Here is a 20,416-nt window from a genome sequence, read left to right as displayed (position 1 = left end):
TGCCTTGTTATCCTCAGTCACAATGGGATGCTAATGGTCTGATAATAATGGCAAGTGCCTCCTTTATCCAATTTGCAACCTTCAAATCCATTATGAGTACTATTTAAAGAAAGAGCTGAAAGGGCATCAGTGGTACGTGGCATCATGAGCAGCACATTGTGTTCCAGCAAGCAGAGGAGTTTCACTTGGTTCAGCCTTGTAATTGTGTTTCAGAGATATAATAAATATAAACACACGGTAGACTCAAGTAGCAGCAGTGCACACGTCAACTGCTTGTAACAGACTTGGATCACCCATTGTTTAAAAAAAAAAAGAAGAAATGAACTGTGATGAAAAGAACTGTAGTAAAGATTACTTATCATTTTTCACACACACACACACACACACACACACACACACACACACACACACACACACACACACACACACACACACACACACACACACACACACACACACACACACACACACGTATCATTTGGTTCTGAAAAGTCTGAAGTCTCCATAATTACAATGTAATCCTGGGGTTCAATGTATTTTGGTTTTTTAAATGTCTGCACATTATCTCCTTAGAAAATCAATAGGCTAATGTTGTAAAGGTTTAAACGACAAATTTAAAAAACGGTTTGCTAAAAGTACAACCAAAAATGTTTTATCTAGTGCTTACATTGATTTTATTTGTGTTTTATATACATTGTAAACCACTTTAATTGCATTATCTCAGTTAAACAGACATTTACACAACAGGTTTAAACATCTAATCTATATAAGGGCAACTCTGGTCATGGAGGACCATTCTGCACCAGATTTAACAGTACAGTATAATGAAATAATTAAATAAACACCTGGTTAGAACAAAGACCTGGACTGGAGTTGCCCACCCCTGGTCCAATCCATCCAGTCCTCAGGTCAGGAGTCTTCCAGGTTTTAAAAGTAGCATTAAAAAATGAACTGACCTGGAAATAGGTTCAATTGGTTCTTTTAAATAATTGCGGGCACATGTGGAACCAAGAGCAGGAGAGCTGTGGATCTTGAGGGCTGTTATTGCGCACCCCTGAGTTACACCCTGAATTCACTAGTCATGATTCAGTGACTACCTTTCAGAGGCCTGGTTCCAGAGAAGGCACAGAGATTGGCGTGGCTTGATCCGGCGTTCTGCAGCATAGATACGGTAGGTAACCTCGATATTGTCTGCAAGAGGGCGGGAGCCACGGCCCTCTAAGCTGACAGAAAAAATCTAAAATAATAAAAGGGAAGGCAAAGAGAACTTCAGAATTAGCAGAACATTTAGCAGTGAAACTAACTCTCCCATACAGTGGCTAATACTATGCACTTGTTTTTCTATGACTTCTTGTTACATTGCTGCCCCCTGCTGTCCAATTCAGAACTACACTGCTATCAAGGGAGGTGGCACACATCTGTAGGGCGTTATTGGACATGTATCTGCCCATCACTTACCCGTCCTAACTGTTTATCCGCTATGGTCAATCCCTTCAGCAACGTTAGTTTATTATTGAACAGAGAAGATTAGTTCAGATATTGTAGATCACACAAACGTTTCCGTACACTGTGTTGTATGTGCTCCATGCGCTGCCATTGCTGGTAGTGTCACATGAGCTGTTCAGTGTGTTAATATGTAAATAAATCCTGTTCGCCTGCGGAATGTATCAACTGCACCCTCCGTCTCGATCTCCTGCCTGTCACTCAGCAGCGAATGCACGCACCCACACGCACTATGTCACAAGCATTAATATCCTGTATCTTTCTAAACAAGAGATTTAGGGGCACTCCCTAATGAAAGCTGAATCTCAAAACAATAATACAGCTGTGTATAATGGTATTTGAAACAAGATTCATTCATCTGACTTTTTACATATCAGCCTTTACTCTGGTCCCACTGCAGTCGGATATGCGGCAGATTGCTGTAGTCGTGTTTAATTTCCTTATATGTTTATAAAGTATATAAACTACATACAACATTACTAAACTCCTTCATCAATTCCTTCACCAAGCTTTTGCTGCAGCAGGATGATTCTTGCACACTATCACTTCGGACCACAATTTTGATAAAGTCAGCCCACGTGATCTTTGAATCCGATTATGAAATGACTTTGATCCAGTACTTGCTGTCTATACTCCTTTCCTCACAGGAATATTATCCAGGGGTCAGTGTGTGTGATCATGCAGTTTACAGCTCCATGTATTGCTGCGCTTGCCTTGTTGTTGAGGGCAGTTGGCTTACTGCTGGTAAGGAACCACTGCTGGCTGCTGTACTCAGTGAACTGGACCTTCTCACAGGCGGCTACGGAGACGTCACCAGGGCCCAGTGACGGGACCTCCAGCAGAGCCTCCGGGACCCGCAACGAATCCCCGTTCTTCCCGTCAAACTCGTGCCCGTTGATCTGCTGTGGATACCAGTGGTAGGCTTTGATGGAGATGTACGGGCAGCTGTCCAAGATGGTCTTGCCCCTGTTTTATAATATAAGATTACTGTCATTTAATACAGCAGGAGTTAGGACAAAAATCTGCTTAAAATATAAAACAGCGTTCTGGCTTATTTGGGATGTTTTGCTTTTGTTCATTACATATATATATATATATATATATATATATATATATATATATATATATATATATATATATATATATATATTCCTGTCAAATCACTGACTGTAATAGATAAAATGAAGCATTTTTACAGTGACCCGTGCAAAAAAGGGAAATTATTTTTCCATACACAATTTGAGACCATGTGAATAAGAACTGCCTGCTGCAGTCAGGAAACACTGCTTAGAGGGTGTGGGAAAATGTGTATGGAAGGTTAGGTTTATAAGTAAATGAAAAACATTTGACATTATTAAAAATGGTATAAAAAAAAACACCAGTGCAGGGATCATGACAGTAGGAAGGTTCATCTATTTGACTCAAGATTTTGAATCATTTGAATCAATGCTGTGCTGCTCTGCCTGTGGAAATACAGATTCATATAATAAATTAAACAACTGTTAAAAAAAAAAAAGATAAAAAAAAGAAAATGCAGATTCAGGCTAAATCAGTAATGGACATACAATACTGATGTGGGTATTCATTTGTTCCTCCCACAGGCTTTAGTTTTTACAATTTGACCTCAATCAACGTGGCTTATGTTTCGACTTTCAGATTGATCATTGGATCAGCCATTTTTAACCATCCTTCTCTAAGCATGCTATTGATGAACAGAGCACAAACCACAGAAGCTGATCAACAGCGTTCCTTCACAAGTTTATCTTGTATCTGGATATTTTGACTGCACAGTTAAAACTGCCTCTGTTTATGCAGCTGACAGAAACAAGCTGTTGCCCCATGTGTGTTCGGTTTTGCAGTCCTCTACACGTTCATTCTCTGTTCTGTAAACATTCCTCTCGCTTGTCTTCCCATGACGCAGACTGCTCGACGTCACTGGGGATTTTGTTCTGGATTTATCAGCAATATTTGATAAACCTGATTTAGCAAAGACCAGCAGCCACTATCTTACATTGCAGCTCTAATGGCTGCTGCTGAAAAATGTACCTGAGCGAAGCACAAGGCTGTTCTACAGCTGACCTTAATGTGCTGGGCACAGCGCTCACAGATTCCTAACAGCCCAGTGTTGGGATGCGTCAGCTAAAGCAGGAAAGAACAAGTAATTAATTTTCTTCAGATAGGTGTCAGAGGATCGGCAGGTGGCAGGCTAGAACAGAGGGGCTCAAGTTTGAATACCATCTGGTCACAAAAACTGCATATATAACCTGGCAGATGTGGTTTATTGCACTGCTCCACTTAAACAGGACTTGATATCCTTTCTGACTTCATCTAGTTTTACTTGCTTTCATTAACTACGCATAGGGCTAGCTAAGCTTGATTTATAAATGCTTAGGTAACAAAGTAAGTCAGCAACACCTCGCACACTGGTAACAAAGCGTTCCAGGCGACAGTCCCGTAAACACAGGCTTCCATGCTCCCTATCTGCAGTCTGAACAACAGCATCTCATAACAAACGCCCACGCGGCATACATAGTTTCGTCAAAATTAGAAAACTGATTTCAAGATTGAGCCTTAAAAAGTAAGCAGCTATTCACTCTTTAAACCGCTTGTGGTGATGATGTCACCATGACATTAGTCACATGTTCTGAGTGGGAAACAATGACAGCTGTTTAGACGCACCATTTATTTTTGCGTTAATCACCAAGAACAATCTTGTTTTTATGTTCTGCTTTAATGCAGCCATTATGTACTCAAACACAAGCTTTGTTTTGATTTGACTTGCCCATTGCAGTGAGTGAAGACACACATGCTGTGTGCAGGATCCTGCTTTCTGATTGTACATACAGTATCAGCCAAGTATGTTTTATTGAGGTAGGACTCAGTCAAGCAGACACACGTTTGAGTTATTGTGTTATTCAGTGCTTTTAAACCAGGACATCAAGATTGGAACAAAAAATTATATACGAAGTGAATTTCTTCAAGAAGAAACACATTAGCTAAGACAGCTGTGATACTGCATTCCAAACACACACAGCCTGCTCTTTAACCCCTTCAGAGCAGATTAAGCACGGATGGGACTGACTGCTCAGATTGATGTGCTGATCATGTCAGCAACAAACAGCATGAGTTGTAAAATGACAGCACAGCGTGCAGGGTGAGTGCACGCTAGCACCCAGGTGCAAAGAAGAATAATCAGTACCTTTCAGCCTGCGAGCCGCATTCTGTATCAGTTAGCAGAGAAAAGGAGAACCTCTCTGCAATTTCCGAGAGCTGACTCAGGCCCCGTGTGTCCTTGCGGCTGGGATTAGCCATCGCACACAGGATATCGTATGTCAGGCTCCTGCTGGTGTCCCACAGAGGGGCCTGCGCACCTTCCGCATTCACCTAGGTAACAAGTGGTGCATTCCTGGTTAACATACAGACTCACTGACAGATCTCCCCCAGAGGCTGACACTTTCAATAGCTGTAGAATGTCTAGCCCCAATGTTATCACAACTGAATATGTGCTTTTAATAGAACTTTTACAGAAGGTCCTTTGCAAGGTTTGTGACAGTTGCCTGAGGATAATAATACTTTGTAAAACACATGGCATTTTAAAAATGTAAAAAGCAGACATACGTTTGCAAATTGCATGTACAAATCCGAGAAGATAAATTTGTTTAAATGTCAAAGCTTTCTTCCTGATTGAGGTCAGCAGACACTAAGACATTTAGAATAACTGACAAGTCTGACTTTTTCTTCCACAGCTGTCTTTAGATACTTGTAATGTGTCCTATTCAATGCTCCAACACTTAGCACACTCTGATTTTTTTTAATTTTGTGATCATCGATCCCCCCCTAAAAGGAAGTCGTGATTTATCAGATAATCGATCCTATTTCAAATACAAAGAAAAAAAAAATTCTATTTTGATGTAGTATAATCCTACTGATGACTCTGTTGTGTGTGTGTGTGTGTGTGTGTGTGTGTGTGTGTGTGTGTGTGTGTGTGTGTGTGTGGTATTTATAACAGACAGTGATGTCGCGTTTGTATTTTAATCAAAATAATTACATACATACCCATGCCAAGGGTCTATATAACACATTATAAATCACTTATGTGAACTCAAGCAATCATCATTAACGGTTTGGCAGAAGCTCTGGACATCTTATCATGTTTACAGATGTGATGCCTTCCTGTGCAAAGATAATAGTGCAAACTTCTAAAAGATTGACCATGTTTGGAATCATTCCTTTTGGTTCTTATTGCAATAATACACATATGATTGGTCAGAGCAGTTTCTTGCTGGTTCTATGCTATTCATATGGTTTTACTTCTCTATATACACTCAGCCATCACCCTGAACAATGTGAAAATGACTATCCTTACCAAGTTTAATTAAAATTAAACAAGCGCTTCTCAAGATGCAGCTAAATCTCAGTCACAGAGAATATTGTTTCATTAATGGATGTAAAAGTAGAGAGCAAAGAAATAGATACTGTAACATTTTAGATTGTGATTACTGCTGTTCTAAATAGGGTATCATATGAATAAGCCGCACTGATACAGAATAGATGCAATTGGTATGTTGAAAATTAGAACTGAATTATGTGTATCACTTAAAAGATTCCCCTGCTAACTAACCCGTGTATGTTTAAAACGGGGGTGTGCACAAACCCAAGCACCAAAACATACCGAACTGAAGTATTTTTGAAATTTTCCTTAACATCCGTTCCATGTTCAAAACAGGCATATCACATCATCTGGAGTTTACCAGACGATATGATGCCAGAATGTCCACACTTGTGATATGCAAGTGGTCCTACATTAATCATGTGAATGCACTGAGAGCAGACAGTGAGAGCAAACACTGAGAACAGACAGTGAGAGCTGACAGTGAGGGAAAAGGAGGAAGAATCACACTGAATGCTATTCATTCTTATGGCATCTCGATAAACAGTGGCCGAAAACCAAGATAACTAACCAAGATCTGCAGATTTGTGAGGATGATTGTGGTCGGACCATGGTCAATAATTCTGGCAGCTGCATACCTTGTGAGACCCTTACCTTCTCTAACACGTTAATCACAGCACTCAGCTGCTCCCCAGTCACCTCTGTCACGATCTTGCTGAGCAGGCTCTGCAGGACTCTGTTCAGTATGCTTTCATCCAGGGGCTGGTATAGCTGCTCCACCACAGCCCACACAGCCTGAGTCTCTGGGTCTGACACGATGGTGACGTTGGCAACACTGAACTCGGGGTCGACTCTGGCGCCCCCTGTGGGGTTAAACAGGACCACCTGGAACCTCTTGGGAAGGGGATTGGACGAGGCCCGGTCAGGGGTCAGGGTAATGTCCATCAACACACTTCTTTGCCCAGCTTCAAAAGTAAGGACCCCCTCAGATTTCACAAAATCCATCCCTGCAACAGCTGGCCAGATTGTAGTGTGTCCCACTGTCTCAGCTTTCTTGAGCTCCTGTGTAAAGGGGGAAATAATGTGATATAAACAACACATTTCTTTCTTTAACAAACATTGTTTTTATACCTTCATGCATTCCATAAATCATTGCATGCAAATGATTTATTTTTAGTAGGCAGTACACAACCCTTATCTTCACAGTAGGTCTACCAAATACATGAGGTTTAAGAAAAACATTTTGAAGCAAACTTTCCTTTCACTCTGGGCACTGGCATCTTTCACTGTCAGAACCACCATAAATTATACAAAACGCAACACAAAGCATATGCACATTAGCATAATGGTAATGTTTCATCACACACACGTGACCTTTACTTAGTCCTACCTTAAATTAACATAATATTCTCCCACACGTAAAAGAGGGAGTAGGTGTCTCGTAGAAAACCAGAGGTAGTCTGTTTTTATTTGTTTATTGAAAAAAAAACAACATACATTGAATGTTTTGTGTGTGACTGCAGATGATTTGATGTCATTTTCATACTAAACATTGTTTCTGGGTTAGATGATTATTTGATGTGAGGATTACAGATATCATAATACATTGAAACTAGTTGTATAAAATCAGGCTGCTACAGTAAGTAAACAAGCACAGAATGTAGAAGAACCGCTCTGCACAGTATGTTTTTATTTTTTATTTATTGCACTTGCTAACCAGGTCACAGCAGCTACAGGCAGATTGCCATGGAAACAACTGTTCACTCCAATCGACAGCTACAGGACTCGTCATAGTCTAGGGGATAGATGGAGGCTGTCCGTCTGTCTGTATGAAACACTTGAGAATTTACATACACTGCTGTGCAGTCTTAGATATGTTGCATTTTTCTACTCTGAAGCATTATGAGCATCAACAATTTACTCAAAGCCTCCACTAGTGTTTTCTACTATTATAACAACCTTGACTTGCATAAAGAAGGAAAAACATTGAGTTAAATAGCTCGCATCACTCGATTTTCAAGGTGTGGTATCTGAAGCATAATCAACAAGTACAGAGAAACATCATCTGTAATTGAAAAATCCAGGACTGGAAGACCCAAAAGCTATCTAACAAGGATGAGCAATGTTTGAAGATAATATTCGAAGATAATTTAGAAGTTCTTATTCTATTGTTACAAAACTAGGTTAGGACATTCTTTAGATGCTGTTGAAAGTATCAGAATCTGGGGGTCATTTTGTTGAATGTAATTCAAGGGGTTTGGCACACGACCTGTTAATCTGGACATGGCAGCTTAGCAACATTTAACACATTAAATGAACCAGGTTTTTTATAGCCTGACCAATACAGCAAATGATTTTACATAACAGTTGACCAACGCTTGTAACTCTGCTACAATTTATACTTAATTTTTAAAGCGAATCCCACAGTTTCTCTGAAGGAGAATTAGGGCTGTGTCCGAAGGATCGAAGGTTCGTTCGCTAGCCTGGAATTCGAAGATTGTTTTAAACCTTCAACACTGTTTGACAATGTGTGAATACTATAACTCACACATTACATGTCACTCACATGCAAAATTTGATCTTTTGATCTGCATAATGCATGTTACATAAACAAAAGTTGTTAATAAAATCCGCTACCACCTTGGTATACACTACGTACAACTCGAGCAGGGTATAGTATTCAAAGCACTGGGCTCGTACCTCTAGTGGCTGTATTGCTTCAGTAATATATGTACTGAATACCTTGTGTACAAGACAGTGTAAGAGAAGTGCTATGGTTGAATATGTTTCACTAATAATACACTAATAATTTTAATTTTGAAAACTGAGAACTGCAAGCTATCATGGAGGCATAATCAATCTCTGGGGTCACCTGACAAGCGTACGTTCATATTATTAGTAGTATTATTAATATTTTTAATAGTAGTAAAATGTGACTGATAACCTGCTTGGAACGGTGACTGTTAAATAAAGCTCTGTCCGCTGCAGTTGGTGCCGCTGCAATGCAAGCTTACTGTATAGATCGCAAACATCTTCAATTACGTGTAAATAAACAACATGTATTTTTATTTTTATTTAAATTATAAAAACATGATTACTGTTCTATATAATATATTTTTAAACTACATGTGAATGTTTTATTTCATTTATATGGATTACCTGTAAAATAATAGGATTTTCAATCAAATGTAAACTAGTAGCCATGGTGTCATCACCAATAAATTATGTAAATGAGTACCATTGAAGGTTCAAACCTTCCTTCGCTAATATGTTCCGAACATTCGAAGGTGAAAATGTACCCTTCGTTGCAGCCCTAAACAGAACATACATTTTAACTGGCGGTGCCCTCCGCTTTACAGTTTTGGTGACAAATCTCAAACTCATATTACCTTGAACTATTTTGAATACCCCCAGAGTAGCAGTGGAAAAGGTTACTGGAGCACCCACACCCCGTGGAACTGGCTGGAAAAGCACATCTCATTGTGACTGATGAAAGGCACCAGAGTGATAGGCTTGTTTTACTTGTTTACAGTATAATGATCCAACATTGCCAGCAGCCCACAGTGCAGGAGAGGGTGCCAAACTGCTCTGACCTTAGCCAAGCTACCTGCCAAGAGATTCGTCAAGCCAGTCGCTTGTGTCTGTTTGTGAGCCAAATTCAGTTTGTTAGTGCAGCCGCCAGCACACACTAACAAGTACAAAGATAGCCAAAGAGCTCAGATATCACAGGCACCGCTGAAAACAAAGCAGACTGAGCCCCTATGACCGTAATGATTTCAAAGTCAAAAGATGTCATTCCTAATGACTGTTCAGCAGGTGGAAACTCAGGCTAGGTCACTGATTCAAATCGTGCTCTAACTTGGACATGCTCCATGTACACTACCAGCAGCTGAGCTTCAGATGCATGGGTGGTGTTCTGTGGGAAGGCAGGGCTGATTTGAACTCAAGCATGCAATAAAACATCAGGACTTGTTTAGAGTTTGTTTCAGGGTTCACTGATGCTAATTAGTAGACTTGAACTATTTGGTGGATAGCTATTCAGCACACCCAAAATACTATAAGAAATCACTCACTTAAGAGAAATGTATTTCTTTTTAGTAGTCGATTATAGAAAATAATAATAACAATAATAATAACAATAATAATAATAATAATAATAATAATAATAATAATAATAATAATAATAAAGCGCTGTCTGTGTAGCTGGGAAGTACAGGTGCATACTTTGAGATGCGGCCACTAGAAACAGCTGAGAAGGTAGTCTTTCATATCCTATTGCACTGCAATGCCAGCAAATTCCGTCTCTGGCGCTACAAAACTGAATCTGTACAAGCAGAAATGTGGTTGATTGACTGACCTGCATGCTGTAGCTGACGGAGAGGAGGGAGCTAGTGCTGTACTCTCTGACCACCTGCAGGCTGAGGAGGGTGGATTTCTGATGGACCACAGGGAGCCGGGAGCCCACAGCAAAGAGGAGCAGCCCTTGTGGGCTATCGCTCTCCACAACTGTGATGTTGGCAAACCTGCCGCTTTCATTGATCATGGCTCCGGCACCCACCTGGTAGAGCTCAACCAAAAACCAAAACCCAAACTCTGGCACCTGCCCACAGTGAAAAGAAGAAAGCATGAAACACTTAAGAATGTGATGCTGTGGAACGGAATGTGATTTTGGTGCTATCAATTTTGCTGCATGCCGTATGAACTGAGGTATAATATTCTTCTGTTGAATATCTTTTAGTTACTATTGGTACTCATAAGAATGCATTACGTTGTAATTATGTTTGGATTCTGACACTCACAGCATAGTGAATTATAAATAACACCATATGAAGAATAGAAGTACCAGTTGTATTACTGTAGATATATTTTGTTCAATATGTCTTACATTTTAAATTGTTGACATTGCAAAAAGATATTGCAGTTTACAATCGGCATGTTGCAAAGATACTGAGCAGTTTAAAGGAATGACTGACTCTCAAAAGTATTTACCCCCCTTGGACTTTTCCACATTCTATTGTGTTACAACATGGAATCAAAATGGATTTAATTAGGAGTTTCTGCCACTGATCAACACAAAAAAGTCCATCATGTCAAAGTGAAAAATAAAATCTACAAATACAAAACAAAAAATAATTGATTGCATAAGTATTCACCCCCTTGAGTCAATATTTGGTAGAGGCAATTACAGCCACGAGTCTATTTGGATAAGTCTCTCCCAGCTTTGCACACCTACACTGCAATTTTTGCCCATTCTTCTTTGCAAAATTGCTCAAGCTCCGTCAAGTTGAATGGGGACCTTTGGTGAACAGCAATTTTCAACTCTTTCCACATATTCTCAATTGGATTGAGGTCCGGGCTTTGACTAGGCCACTGCAGGACATGGACCTTTTTGTTTTTAAGCCACTCCAGTCTGGCTTTGGTTGTGTGCTTGGAGTCATTGTCCTGCTGGAAGATGAATCTTCTCCCAAGTCCCAGGTCTCTTGTAGACTTCAGCAGGTTTTCCTCCAGGATTTCTCTGTACGTTGCTGCATCCATTTTCCCCTCTATCTTCACAAGCTTTCCAGGCCCTGATGCAGAGAAGCATCCCTATAGCATGATGCTGCCACCACCATGCTTCACAGTAGAGATGGTGTTCTCAGGATGATGTGCGGTGTTAGGCTTGCACCAAACACAGTGCTTAGCATTGAGGCCAAAACGCTCTATTTTGGTCTCATTAGACCATAGAATCGTCTTCCACTTGGTCTCAGTCTCCCATATGCCTTCCAGCAAACTCTAGCCAAGATTTGATGTGAGTTTTTTCAACAATGGCTTTCTTTTTGCCACTCTCCCATAAAGGCCAGTTTTGTGAAACACCCAGGCTATTGTTGCCGTATGCACAGCGTCTCCCAGCTCAGCCGTGGAAGACTTAACTCCTTTAGAGTTGCCATAGGCCTCTTGGTGGACTCCCTGACTAGTGCCCTTTTCCTCTGTTCTAGACAGATTCACAGTTGTGCCATATTCTCTCCATTTCTTAATAATGGACTTTACTGTGCTCTGGGGGATATTCAATGCCTTGGAAATGTTCTTATATCCTACCCCTGATTGGTGCTTTTGAAGAACCTTATTCCGGATTTGCTTTGAATGTTTCTTCATCTTCATGATGTAGTTTGTTAGGAAATGTACTAACCAACTGTGGGACCTCCCACAGACAGGTGTATTTAACCTGAAATCATGTGAACCACCTTAATTGCACACAGGTGGACTCCATTCAACTAATTATGTGACTTCTAAAGGCAATTGGTTGCACCAGAGATTAATTAGGTGTGTCATAACAAAGGGGGTGAATACTTATGCAATCAATTATTTTCTATTTTATATTTGTCATTAATTTAGAACAATTTGTAGATTTTATTTTTCACTTTGACATTATGGACTTTTTTTGTGTTGATCAGTGGCAAAAACTCCTAATTAAATCAATTTTTACTCCATGCTGTAACACAATAGAATGTGGAAAAGTTCAAGAGGGGTGAATACTTTTGAGAGCCACTGTAAAGATATTATTATTAATACATTCCATCATCTGCACTGTCTTAATCATTGATTTCTTACGTGTTTCAATCCTGCTGTACTGTATGTGTTTTCTGTTGTTCTCTACTGTTGCTTTACCTTATATCACATTTATCTTATGAGGCTGCGCTTGATATTCCAAGAGCGGAGGTGGGAATGCTGGGACACTTGACACAAGAATTAAAATAGCCTCCCAGAACAAGTTAATTGGCATAACACCACAAATTGTTTTGGATTTTGACTTTGACTTGATTTTCAATATGTCTGCATTTTTTAATTTTTTTTTAAGATCGCTTACAAACAAAGGTCCATGGGGAAAGTAAAATCAAATCATAATAATCTGTTATATATTTCAAACATGGTAAACGCTGCCAAGAAATTAAGAGCGAGCATAAGACATTTTAAAAGACGAGCTTAGGAAAAAGTATGGCAAGTGGTTGATATTGCTGTCAGTTATTACCATAGGTAGAATGGGCCTTCTTTTAGTTTCACCCACCTTGTCAGGTCTGAGTTCCAGGCTAAAGAAGCACAATGTCTCCCCCTTGTGGCAGGTGGTTGTTCCTGCGATAGACAACAGTTCACTGATCAGGTTCACTCCGTTGTTTTGGAGTAAAACGCTGGTTTTATTGAATGTAACCCGCCAGGACACTGCTACATCTTCAAAGACCCTAAAAGTTCAAAAAGAAATAAGGAAGTGAAGCCCCTTTCTATAAAATTGACTTTCAGCTAGAAATAACATATTATGTTAGCACTACTAAAGTACCAGTAGTGAAAGATACATCTGAAAGCATACAAAGTCACTGAATCACCTATTCTGAAGAAAACTGTGATCCAGGGTCATATTGATAGATAATTTACCACTGTGAATCTGTTTTATATGAAAAACAAACTAGAAATGTTACAGGACGCGAGAAACAACAAGGGTCTAATATGAACCTCCTGAGTTATTTTTTAAAGCCTTTTAACATCAATGCTAATGTGTAGAAAAAACATTTTAATTATGTAAATGCTTTGTGAATATGCTCCCCAGTGTCTTGTCAAGTTTAACTGTTAGCACATTGTTTTTATTGATCCCTACTGACAGGCAGATATCTGATTCCCATACCTATTCTCTTGTCTCTGAACAGTGAGCACCACCATCCTGTTCTCTGAATCTTCATCCAGCACCAGCCCAGCCAGAGACTCCACACTAAATCCCACAATGCCATTCTGAAAGTCACTTCCTGAAATGTAAATAAAATTCAGTTCATTTACACTGGACATTACCACATGTTATATATTCTGCAACTTGACAGCCACGGTTCCTGAAATGGATAACTGCAAATTAGAAATGTTCGATAAACAGCTATTCGGCCAGCAAAAACAAGACAAACTGTCACCTAAGATAATAATCTTGGTGAAGGACGTGAATCCATTCTCATCTTTCCCTTCCACAATCTGTGCCCCTCCCTGCGGGCTGGTGAGGTAGACGAAGAACACTTCCTGTCCCTCTGGATCCTCATCGTCCAGGATTCCAATGGACACATCAGCCTCCCTCTCTCCTTCCAGCAGTGTAATTATCACCGTCTGCTCCTCAAAGTCCTCTCCCTCCCTGGCCCAGGTATGGTTCAGATCTATCCGGTTGCCCTCAAAGGGTGTTCCTTGCAGTCCAGAAGTTAAACTCTTTCCTCCAAAGGTTTTAACCGTTGCTTTTATGACCCCAATGAAGCCCACAGTCCTCTGCACCCGAAGCATCACCCCTCGCAGTGTGCTGTTGTTTGTGTCTTCCACAGCATGCACCAACGTAGGCCCAATACTGAGCAAGCCACTGATAATGTCATTGGCTAAAATTGTTATTGAAGCCACACTGGATTCTGGGATCAGCCGTGGCTTCAGATACGGGAAAGCTGGCCGGCCATTCAAAACTTCCACGTTGGTTAAGTTTATGTAGAAAGTTTCATCAGCCTCCATAATGTTATCGTTCAGTACAGAGAGCCTGATAAAGGCTTCCATTTGACGTGACTCAAAAATTAGCTCTCCGTTCTGGATGGCCTCAAAGTCTTCCACAGGTTTGGCACTTCCTGCTGAAGTCAGGTAGGTCAGACTGGTCCGGTTGCTACGGAAACCAAACAGTCTCTGAACGTACAAGGTGATTGTCTGGACGTCTTCCTCAATCACGAGCTGTCTGGAGTTTGGCGCAAACTGGAAGATTCCCAGAGGCTCGATTTCTGCTGTAGTAAAGCCAGACCTGGAGGAAAAGAGAAACAGAAATGAGTGTTACCTCCATTAAGTATTCATTGACTGTTTAATCGCCCTGGTGCCCTGTTTGGAGCCTCATGCCTCACATATATGTCATATTACTGCAAATGCACGTTTTCAGTTGTATTTCATGGCTTTCATGAAGAATCTACATTTTTTCCCCTTGCTTTTTAATAATATCGTTTTCCCAATGACTATTATATTACTGTGTGCATGCATGCTTTCAGTGTTTTCAATGTATCGGCTGTTGTCTATGATCACCTATGCGATATTCGATTGCAAAGTTGGTTGCCGATTGCACCTCTAGCAGTAACCTCTGTAAACTCGATGCGTGTGTCCTGCCTAAGTATCTTCCAGCGCATATGTTCCAGTGCTGTGTGACGCAGGTACCTGAGCCGAGCCCCACCGGAGGAGCTGGAGTGCACTGCCCTCAGATGCACAGCGAATGCTTCCACTCCAGTCACATTGGAAACAACAGAGAGTGGCACAGATCTGCTCCTTTCACCATGAGCCAATGTTGCAGTCCCTGAGGAGTCAGAGCACAAACATTTAATACTGCCATAAAGGACTATAGCAGGTTAAAAACAACAATTACACCCAGAAGCCAAAAAAATACAAAAATAAATAAAGAATTTAATTTTCAGGAAAATAATCTTTTCAAACAGACACAACATCACACATGAAACACCAAGACATTGACAAAGGCTGATGACATTTATCTAAGAAAGCACCGTGCCAGAAAAACAGAAAATCTCTCTCTCTCTCTCTCTCTCTCTCTCTCTCTCTCTCTCTCTCTCTCTCTCTCTCTCTCTCTCTCTCTCTCTCTCTCTCTCAAATAATACAAATAAAAATACTACTGTACATCAATGAATTGAAAACTTATAAGCTGTCCGTACAGTTATCCTTAATAACCTTCACCATTAAAACATTAACATAAACCTCTTAACAGAAGCTGATAGTAATATTTGAAATCCTTCCACACCTCAAAAGTTAAATTGCTAAACACAAAAAAATAAAATAAAGCACGTTTTGCTTAGACAGCTTACTGCCCCTCTGTTTTGGGTGTCACTGCTTCAATGTTACTCACCGGATGTAGGTGTGATGTGGCCAAGCTGGAGGCCCGCAGGTTCCTGCCCAGGTGGGTACCCGCTACTCCACTCCACCAAGACATTTCCATACAAGCCTACCCTGGAAATGACAGCAGCACAGCTACTGGCTGTGGAGTCAGAGACTTGAAGAGCCACTGATTCAAACCCAACCTAAACAGCACAATCCAAAATAAGAGCGTTACACAGAGATGGTGCAACCCCATTTACATTTCTGCAGGATACCGAAAGCACCGCGGAGGCGTCTCAGCAACTGCAGCTCTCCTTTTACTCAACCCTTCTCTTATTTTAGATCAGATATTACATTGTTCTCCATTAGATGAGCTCACCATCAGACCGAATCCAAACCCCAGTATTATTCCTGTTTTTAATCTTTGTTAAACTTCCCTGTGTTTTGTGATTTTTTTAACAAAAGGCACTTCTTTGTGATCTTTAAAAGATGTTGTTAAGTTTTAATACCCAAGTTGTTCGTCAGCTGCTGACATTTGAATGGAGATTATCTTGTTCTGCCATCTAGTGGTCAGTAGCTGTACCTGCAGGGGAAACGAGGGCTTACCTCAGAGTTCGCCGCCTCTTCTTGGACAGACACCACTGCAGTCTTTGCTTCCATCTGAATGCGAGGGGGGTTGCTGATGCTCCCACCCACTAGACTTATGTTGGAAAGCTGAATGGTGAAGTTAAACCCAGTTGCAAAGAAAACCTGCAAGAAAACGTGGCAACATATTAGTGCCATTCTGTAAAAGGTGTCCCCTACCTGCAGTAATAAAGCTAGCATCCCAATCAAAACATATATGTGCCAGGGAATTTACAGGGCAATACAGAATTAGACAGGAACACAATATATATTATTTATTTAAATATGGTCAACTAGCTTTAGTTGTATATCAAGGTAAATGCATTGGGAATGAAAAGTAATGCGAAAGTATTTATTTTAATATAATATTCATATTTAATATACAGCGTACAGCACAACTTTGCAAAATAAGCATCTATTGAGCCGTATTATAACATCATATTCATATTTAATACATATTGTTTGACAAAACCCAGCAAAAATACACAACTCTTCAGCCAACTAAATCTTTTTGGAAATAAAATAATAATATAGGCACTAGAGGGCATTCATATTTCGAACACAATGACACCTACCTGATTACTTATTGGCACTACACTAGTTCCAAAGCTGGAACCGTCTTTAACCAAGACGTTTCCCAGAACAGTGTCCATGAAGAAGCCCTGGCCTTGGCCGTCAGCTGTGATTTTAAACTCCACGCTCACGTTTCCAAAGGCCCCGGCATGGCGGGTGATGTTCAGGAGAATGTGGCGGCTCAGCTCTGGCCCCACGTTCACAGACTGCCTGTTTGAATATACTGCAAAGAGGCCGTGAGGGTCGTCGTTAGCTTTCACAGTAAACCTGGTGGAGCTCTTGTTAATGTCCAGCTCGGCGCCCCCTTCCACAGAGCTCAGCAGGAGGGTGCACTCCTCGTCCAGCTCCGGAACATCGTCAGGTAAGAGACGGACGGTTATCTCCACCGATCTCTGCGTGTCAGGGATAGTGACCGAGCCGCGCACTGAGCCAAAGTCTCCTGTTATGTCAGAATCACTGTGCAGCTCCCAAAACACCTGCAGAATGAAGAATATATAAGGTCAATGCTGCCTAGCAGGATGGGGCTGTTGCAATTGCAAGTTCACTAAATGAATACAATAGCATTCAGTACAGGTGCAGCAATTTGTGTTCATTTCCTGTACACAATATCCACCATATCATGGTATACATCATAACATTCATTCTAGTGTACTCACTTGGAAACATATTTTAGCCCCACTAATAAAATCTGATTTGTAGATTTACCGTAATGTTCCCCATTGTTCCTTGCACCCTTGTGACCAGGAATGTGATACTCAGCGTCCCCTCTGCAGAACTCGGCTCCATGTAGGTCACCTCTCTCAGGGACTGCTGGGTGAACTGGACTATTCCATTGGGATCACCAAACTTCTGGATCTAAAATAACAGACAGAGAATCAGAAAGGCAATATGTACAGCAAGAGCATTCACCACTGCCTCACAATAACAACACGAGTCTGCTAGTGGGTTCTCACTGCATTTATTTTAATTTAGGCTGTGACAATTCATGTCAATTAATGACATTGAGTATACAAGGAGATAACAGTCTGCTGAGAGGATACAAGAAGAGATGGAGTCAAAGTCAACCTACTGTGTGGAATCAAACCAATACATACAGTATATGTGTTCTTTAAATTACAGTTTTTGGACAGAAGTGGATGGTTACATTAATCTGTTTTTACTTGTAGGAAAGCAAGAAGCTAGACCTTCTGGTTTCACTAACCCTGATTAGCACGGACTGTGGACTACAGCTACCTTACTGGAGACCAAATTAGGTGTGTCAAGATTAATCATTTGTGGCAGAGTGTCCCGCCCCTTTGTTTATTATTGTTTTGATTTGTGTTAATGCGACTTCGAAAGCCGCACGATATTATTATTAATTGTTGTATTATTATTATTATTATTATTATTATTATTATATTATTATTATTATTATTATTATTATTATTATTATTATTTGGCCGGACAAGCAAGGCGCCGTCCGCCAGGTTATTGTTTTTATTTTTAAAAACCTTGTGAGGATGCTTGACTGATCAGCTACTGATTATTTAACTAGGTAACAGCCACGCATCCTTATTTAATCTTGCGCAGACTGTGGCCGAGGGGTAATAAGGTAATTTAATTAATAGCTAGTTAACCCCTCGGCCAGAATATAAAAGCTTGCAGCTGTCTGCGCTCAAGGTGGAGTGTAAGAGGAGAGACGTAAGTCTGGGGGGAAAAAGGAAAGAAACAATTGCTACGCATGCTGGTTTCGCAATCAGCATACTATTTGTTTACTATTTGTTTGTTTGGCCTTTGTGCCCTTTTGTTTTGTGTTTGATTAAATCTTTTGTGTGTTATTTAATAAAACGCTGGACACCTTAGTGTCTCAGTTTACCACATCATTCCTAACTGTTTGGAGTCTGTGTTTCTGGTCTGACGTCACCACTGCAAGCCACCCTTTCACATCGATATACAGAAACTAGAAGTGTAAATGTTTACAATGCCTTTTGTCTTTAAATACAAATTGTAGCATTTCTTACTACTAAGGTGACATTGCCTGCCCTCGGGTCCATGTCCACTTCCCCTGAAAGCAGGCTCAGCCTGATAATGAAAGTCTCCTGCACTTCCACGTCTCCATGAGGGAAGAGCTTCAGGTCGATGGTTCGGATTCCTCCCTCCCCATCTCTGAAATGGAATGATCCATTCACAGGTTCACCAATGTCTGTGTTTACTGATGGCAAAACCTCTTTTGAATTGGGACCTAGAATGTTCCATTTTATCTGAGGAAGGTAATCAAGTTAAAGGTTAATTGGCAAATGAAATCTCCAGTACTCTGACTTTAATCTCACCAAAATAGTCCTCACTTAGCCTCCTGACCTTTTAGGCTATTTGAAATGTATCTAGCTTTTTAAAGAGCGCTTCAAGATTCAAAACCCCTGTTAGCTTTTAGAGGAAGGCTACCTGTTGAATAATGACCAGACTAAACCTAGCAATTAACAGCTAAGAAATAACAACTTACTTAATACAATATTATTTATTTTGTCAGAGCATACTGAAAGACTTTTCACAGGTGAATGTGAGCGTCGCCTTACCTCCGCAGCCCCTGCTAATCCTCCTGTCCTGTCCAGGGCTAGCATTATGATTTGAGTGATGTTGGGGTTTGGAATGACCAACAGGCTTTCATTCAGGAACCGGATTAGTCCGTTAGGTGAGTCGCTTTTAGCAATGGTCACTCTGATCACTAAGTGGGTTCCTAGGACTGCTCCCCCTGTGGCGGCTGTGAGCTGGATCTCAAAGTTCTCCTCATATTCCCTGCCGGGAGATGGGAGAAATCTTTTAACCCTCAATGGCACCACCACTGGTACAGCAACAGCAATTTAATCAAATGGGTGTGTAAAGGTGTGTGCTCCACCCCCTGCAGGCAATGGCGAGTGATTCAGTCCTTACCTCTCCATGTCATCAATAATGGAGATGTTGATGAAGCTCTGGTTCTGCCCATGGTAAAAGGTGACTGAGCTGTTAGGAAGGCTGTAGTCGACCCCATTGGGGAGTGCAGTAACACTGCGGGAGATGAAGTCTGCCGTCACCAGTCCGAACGTGCCCTGCCTTCTCAACACTGGGATCACCACAGTCCCTGCATTCTCCTCCACTGAAACACATCAGAACAAGCCAGACAATCAAAACACTTGCAGAGTTAACAGATTTAATTTCATATAGTGCCCCTTACAAACTGAGATCAGCGCTTGAAGCAGTTGGACATCTGCTTATACCTGGTTTACAGCGGTGATCCTAAATCTTGCTGCATAACAAGGTTTAACATGCATTCGAGTCTTGATAAAAATAATAATGCATTTCTAAGGTTGTCAAACAATCTAATAAGTATCAAATTATCCATTAAACTTATGACAGCTAACATACAGTGCCAAGTTTTCACTCCAACTCCTTCAGTTAAGGTGACACTTAGAAGAAACTCAGTTAAGAGGAGAAATGCTTCTGACTGAGTTTCTTGTAAGTTTTACCTCAAGC

General features: G+C 40.7%; 1 protein-coding gene across 5 annotated transcripts in view; it reads right to left on the bottom strand.

Moving 5' to 3' along the window:
• Window positions 1-20,416, bottom strand: part of LOC121313039 (adhesion G-protein coupled receptor V1-like) — a 185,786-nt gene that overhangs the window by 81,830 nt on the left and 83,540 nt on the right. For 4 of the 5 annotated variants that reach the window (XM_041245163.1, XM_041245171.1, XM_041245179.1 and 1 more), the window contains 16 exons: window positions 19,838-20,039; window positions 19,483-19,702; window positions 18,931-19,170; window positions 17,636-17,785; window positions 16,933-17,406; window positions 16,340-16,483; window positions 15,765-15,936; window positions 15,068-15,203; window positions 13,819-14,666; window positions 13,545-13,662; window positions 12,936-13,107; window positions 10,251-10,493; window positions 6,548-6,955; window positions 4,703-4,887; window positions 2,217-2,469; window positions 1,098-1,237 (listed from right to left, as the gene is read on the bottom strand). In XM_041245163.1, coding sequence (XP_041101097.1) covers window positions 1,098-1,237; window positions 2,217-2,469; window positions 4,703-4,887; window positions 6,548-6,955; window positions 10,251-10,493; window positions 12,936-13,107; window positions 13,545-13,662; window positions 13,819-14,666; window positions 15,068-15,203; window positions 15,765-15,936; window positions 16,340-16,483; window positions 16,933-17,406; window positions 17,636-17,785; window positions 18,931-19,170; window positions 19,483-19,702; window positions 19,838-20,039 — 4,105 coding nt within the window. The remainder of the gene's footprint in view (window positions 1-1,097; window positions 1,238-2,216; window positions 2,470-4,702; window positions 4,888-6,547; window positions 6,956-10,250; window positions 10,494-12,935; window positions 13,108-13,544; window positions 13,663-13,818; window positions 14,667-15,067; window positions 15,204-15,764; window positions 15,937-16,339; window positions 16,484-16,932; window positions 17,407-17,635; window positions 17,786-18,930; window positions 19,171-19,482; window positions 19,703-19,837; window positions 20,040-20,416) is intronic. The other variant, XM_041245188.1, reaches the window with a different exon arrangement.

This window comes from Polyodon spathula, chromosome 1 (assembly GCF_017654505.1).
Source record: "Polyodon spathula isolate WHYD16114869_AA chromosome 1, ASM1765450v1, whole genome shotgun sequence".
Lineage (NCBI taxonomy): Eukaryota > Metazoa > Chordata > Actinopteri > Acipenseriformes > Polyodontidae > Polyodon > Polyodon spathula.
The sequence above is the reverse complement of the archived record's forward strand: the minus strand, read 5'-3'. Positions and strand labels throughout refer to the sequence as shown.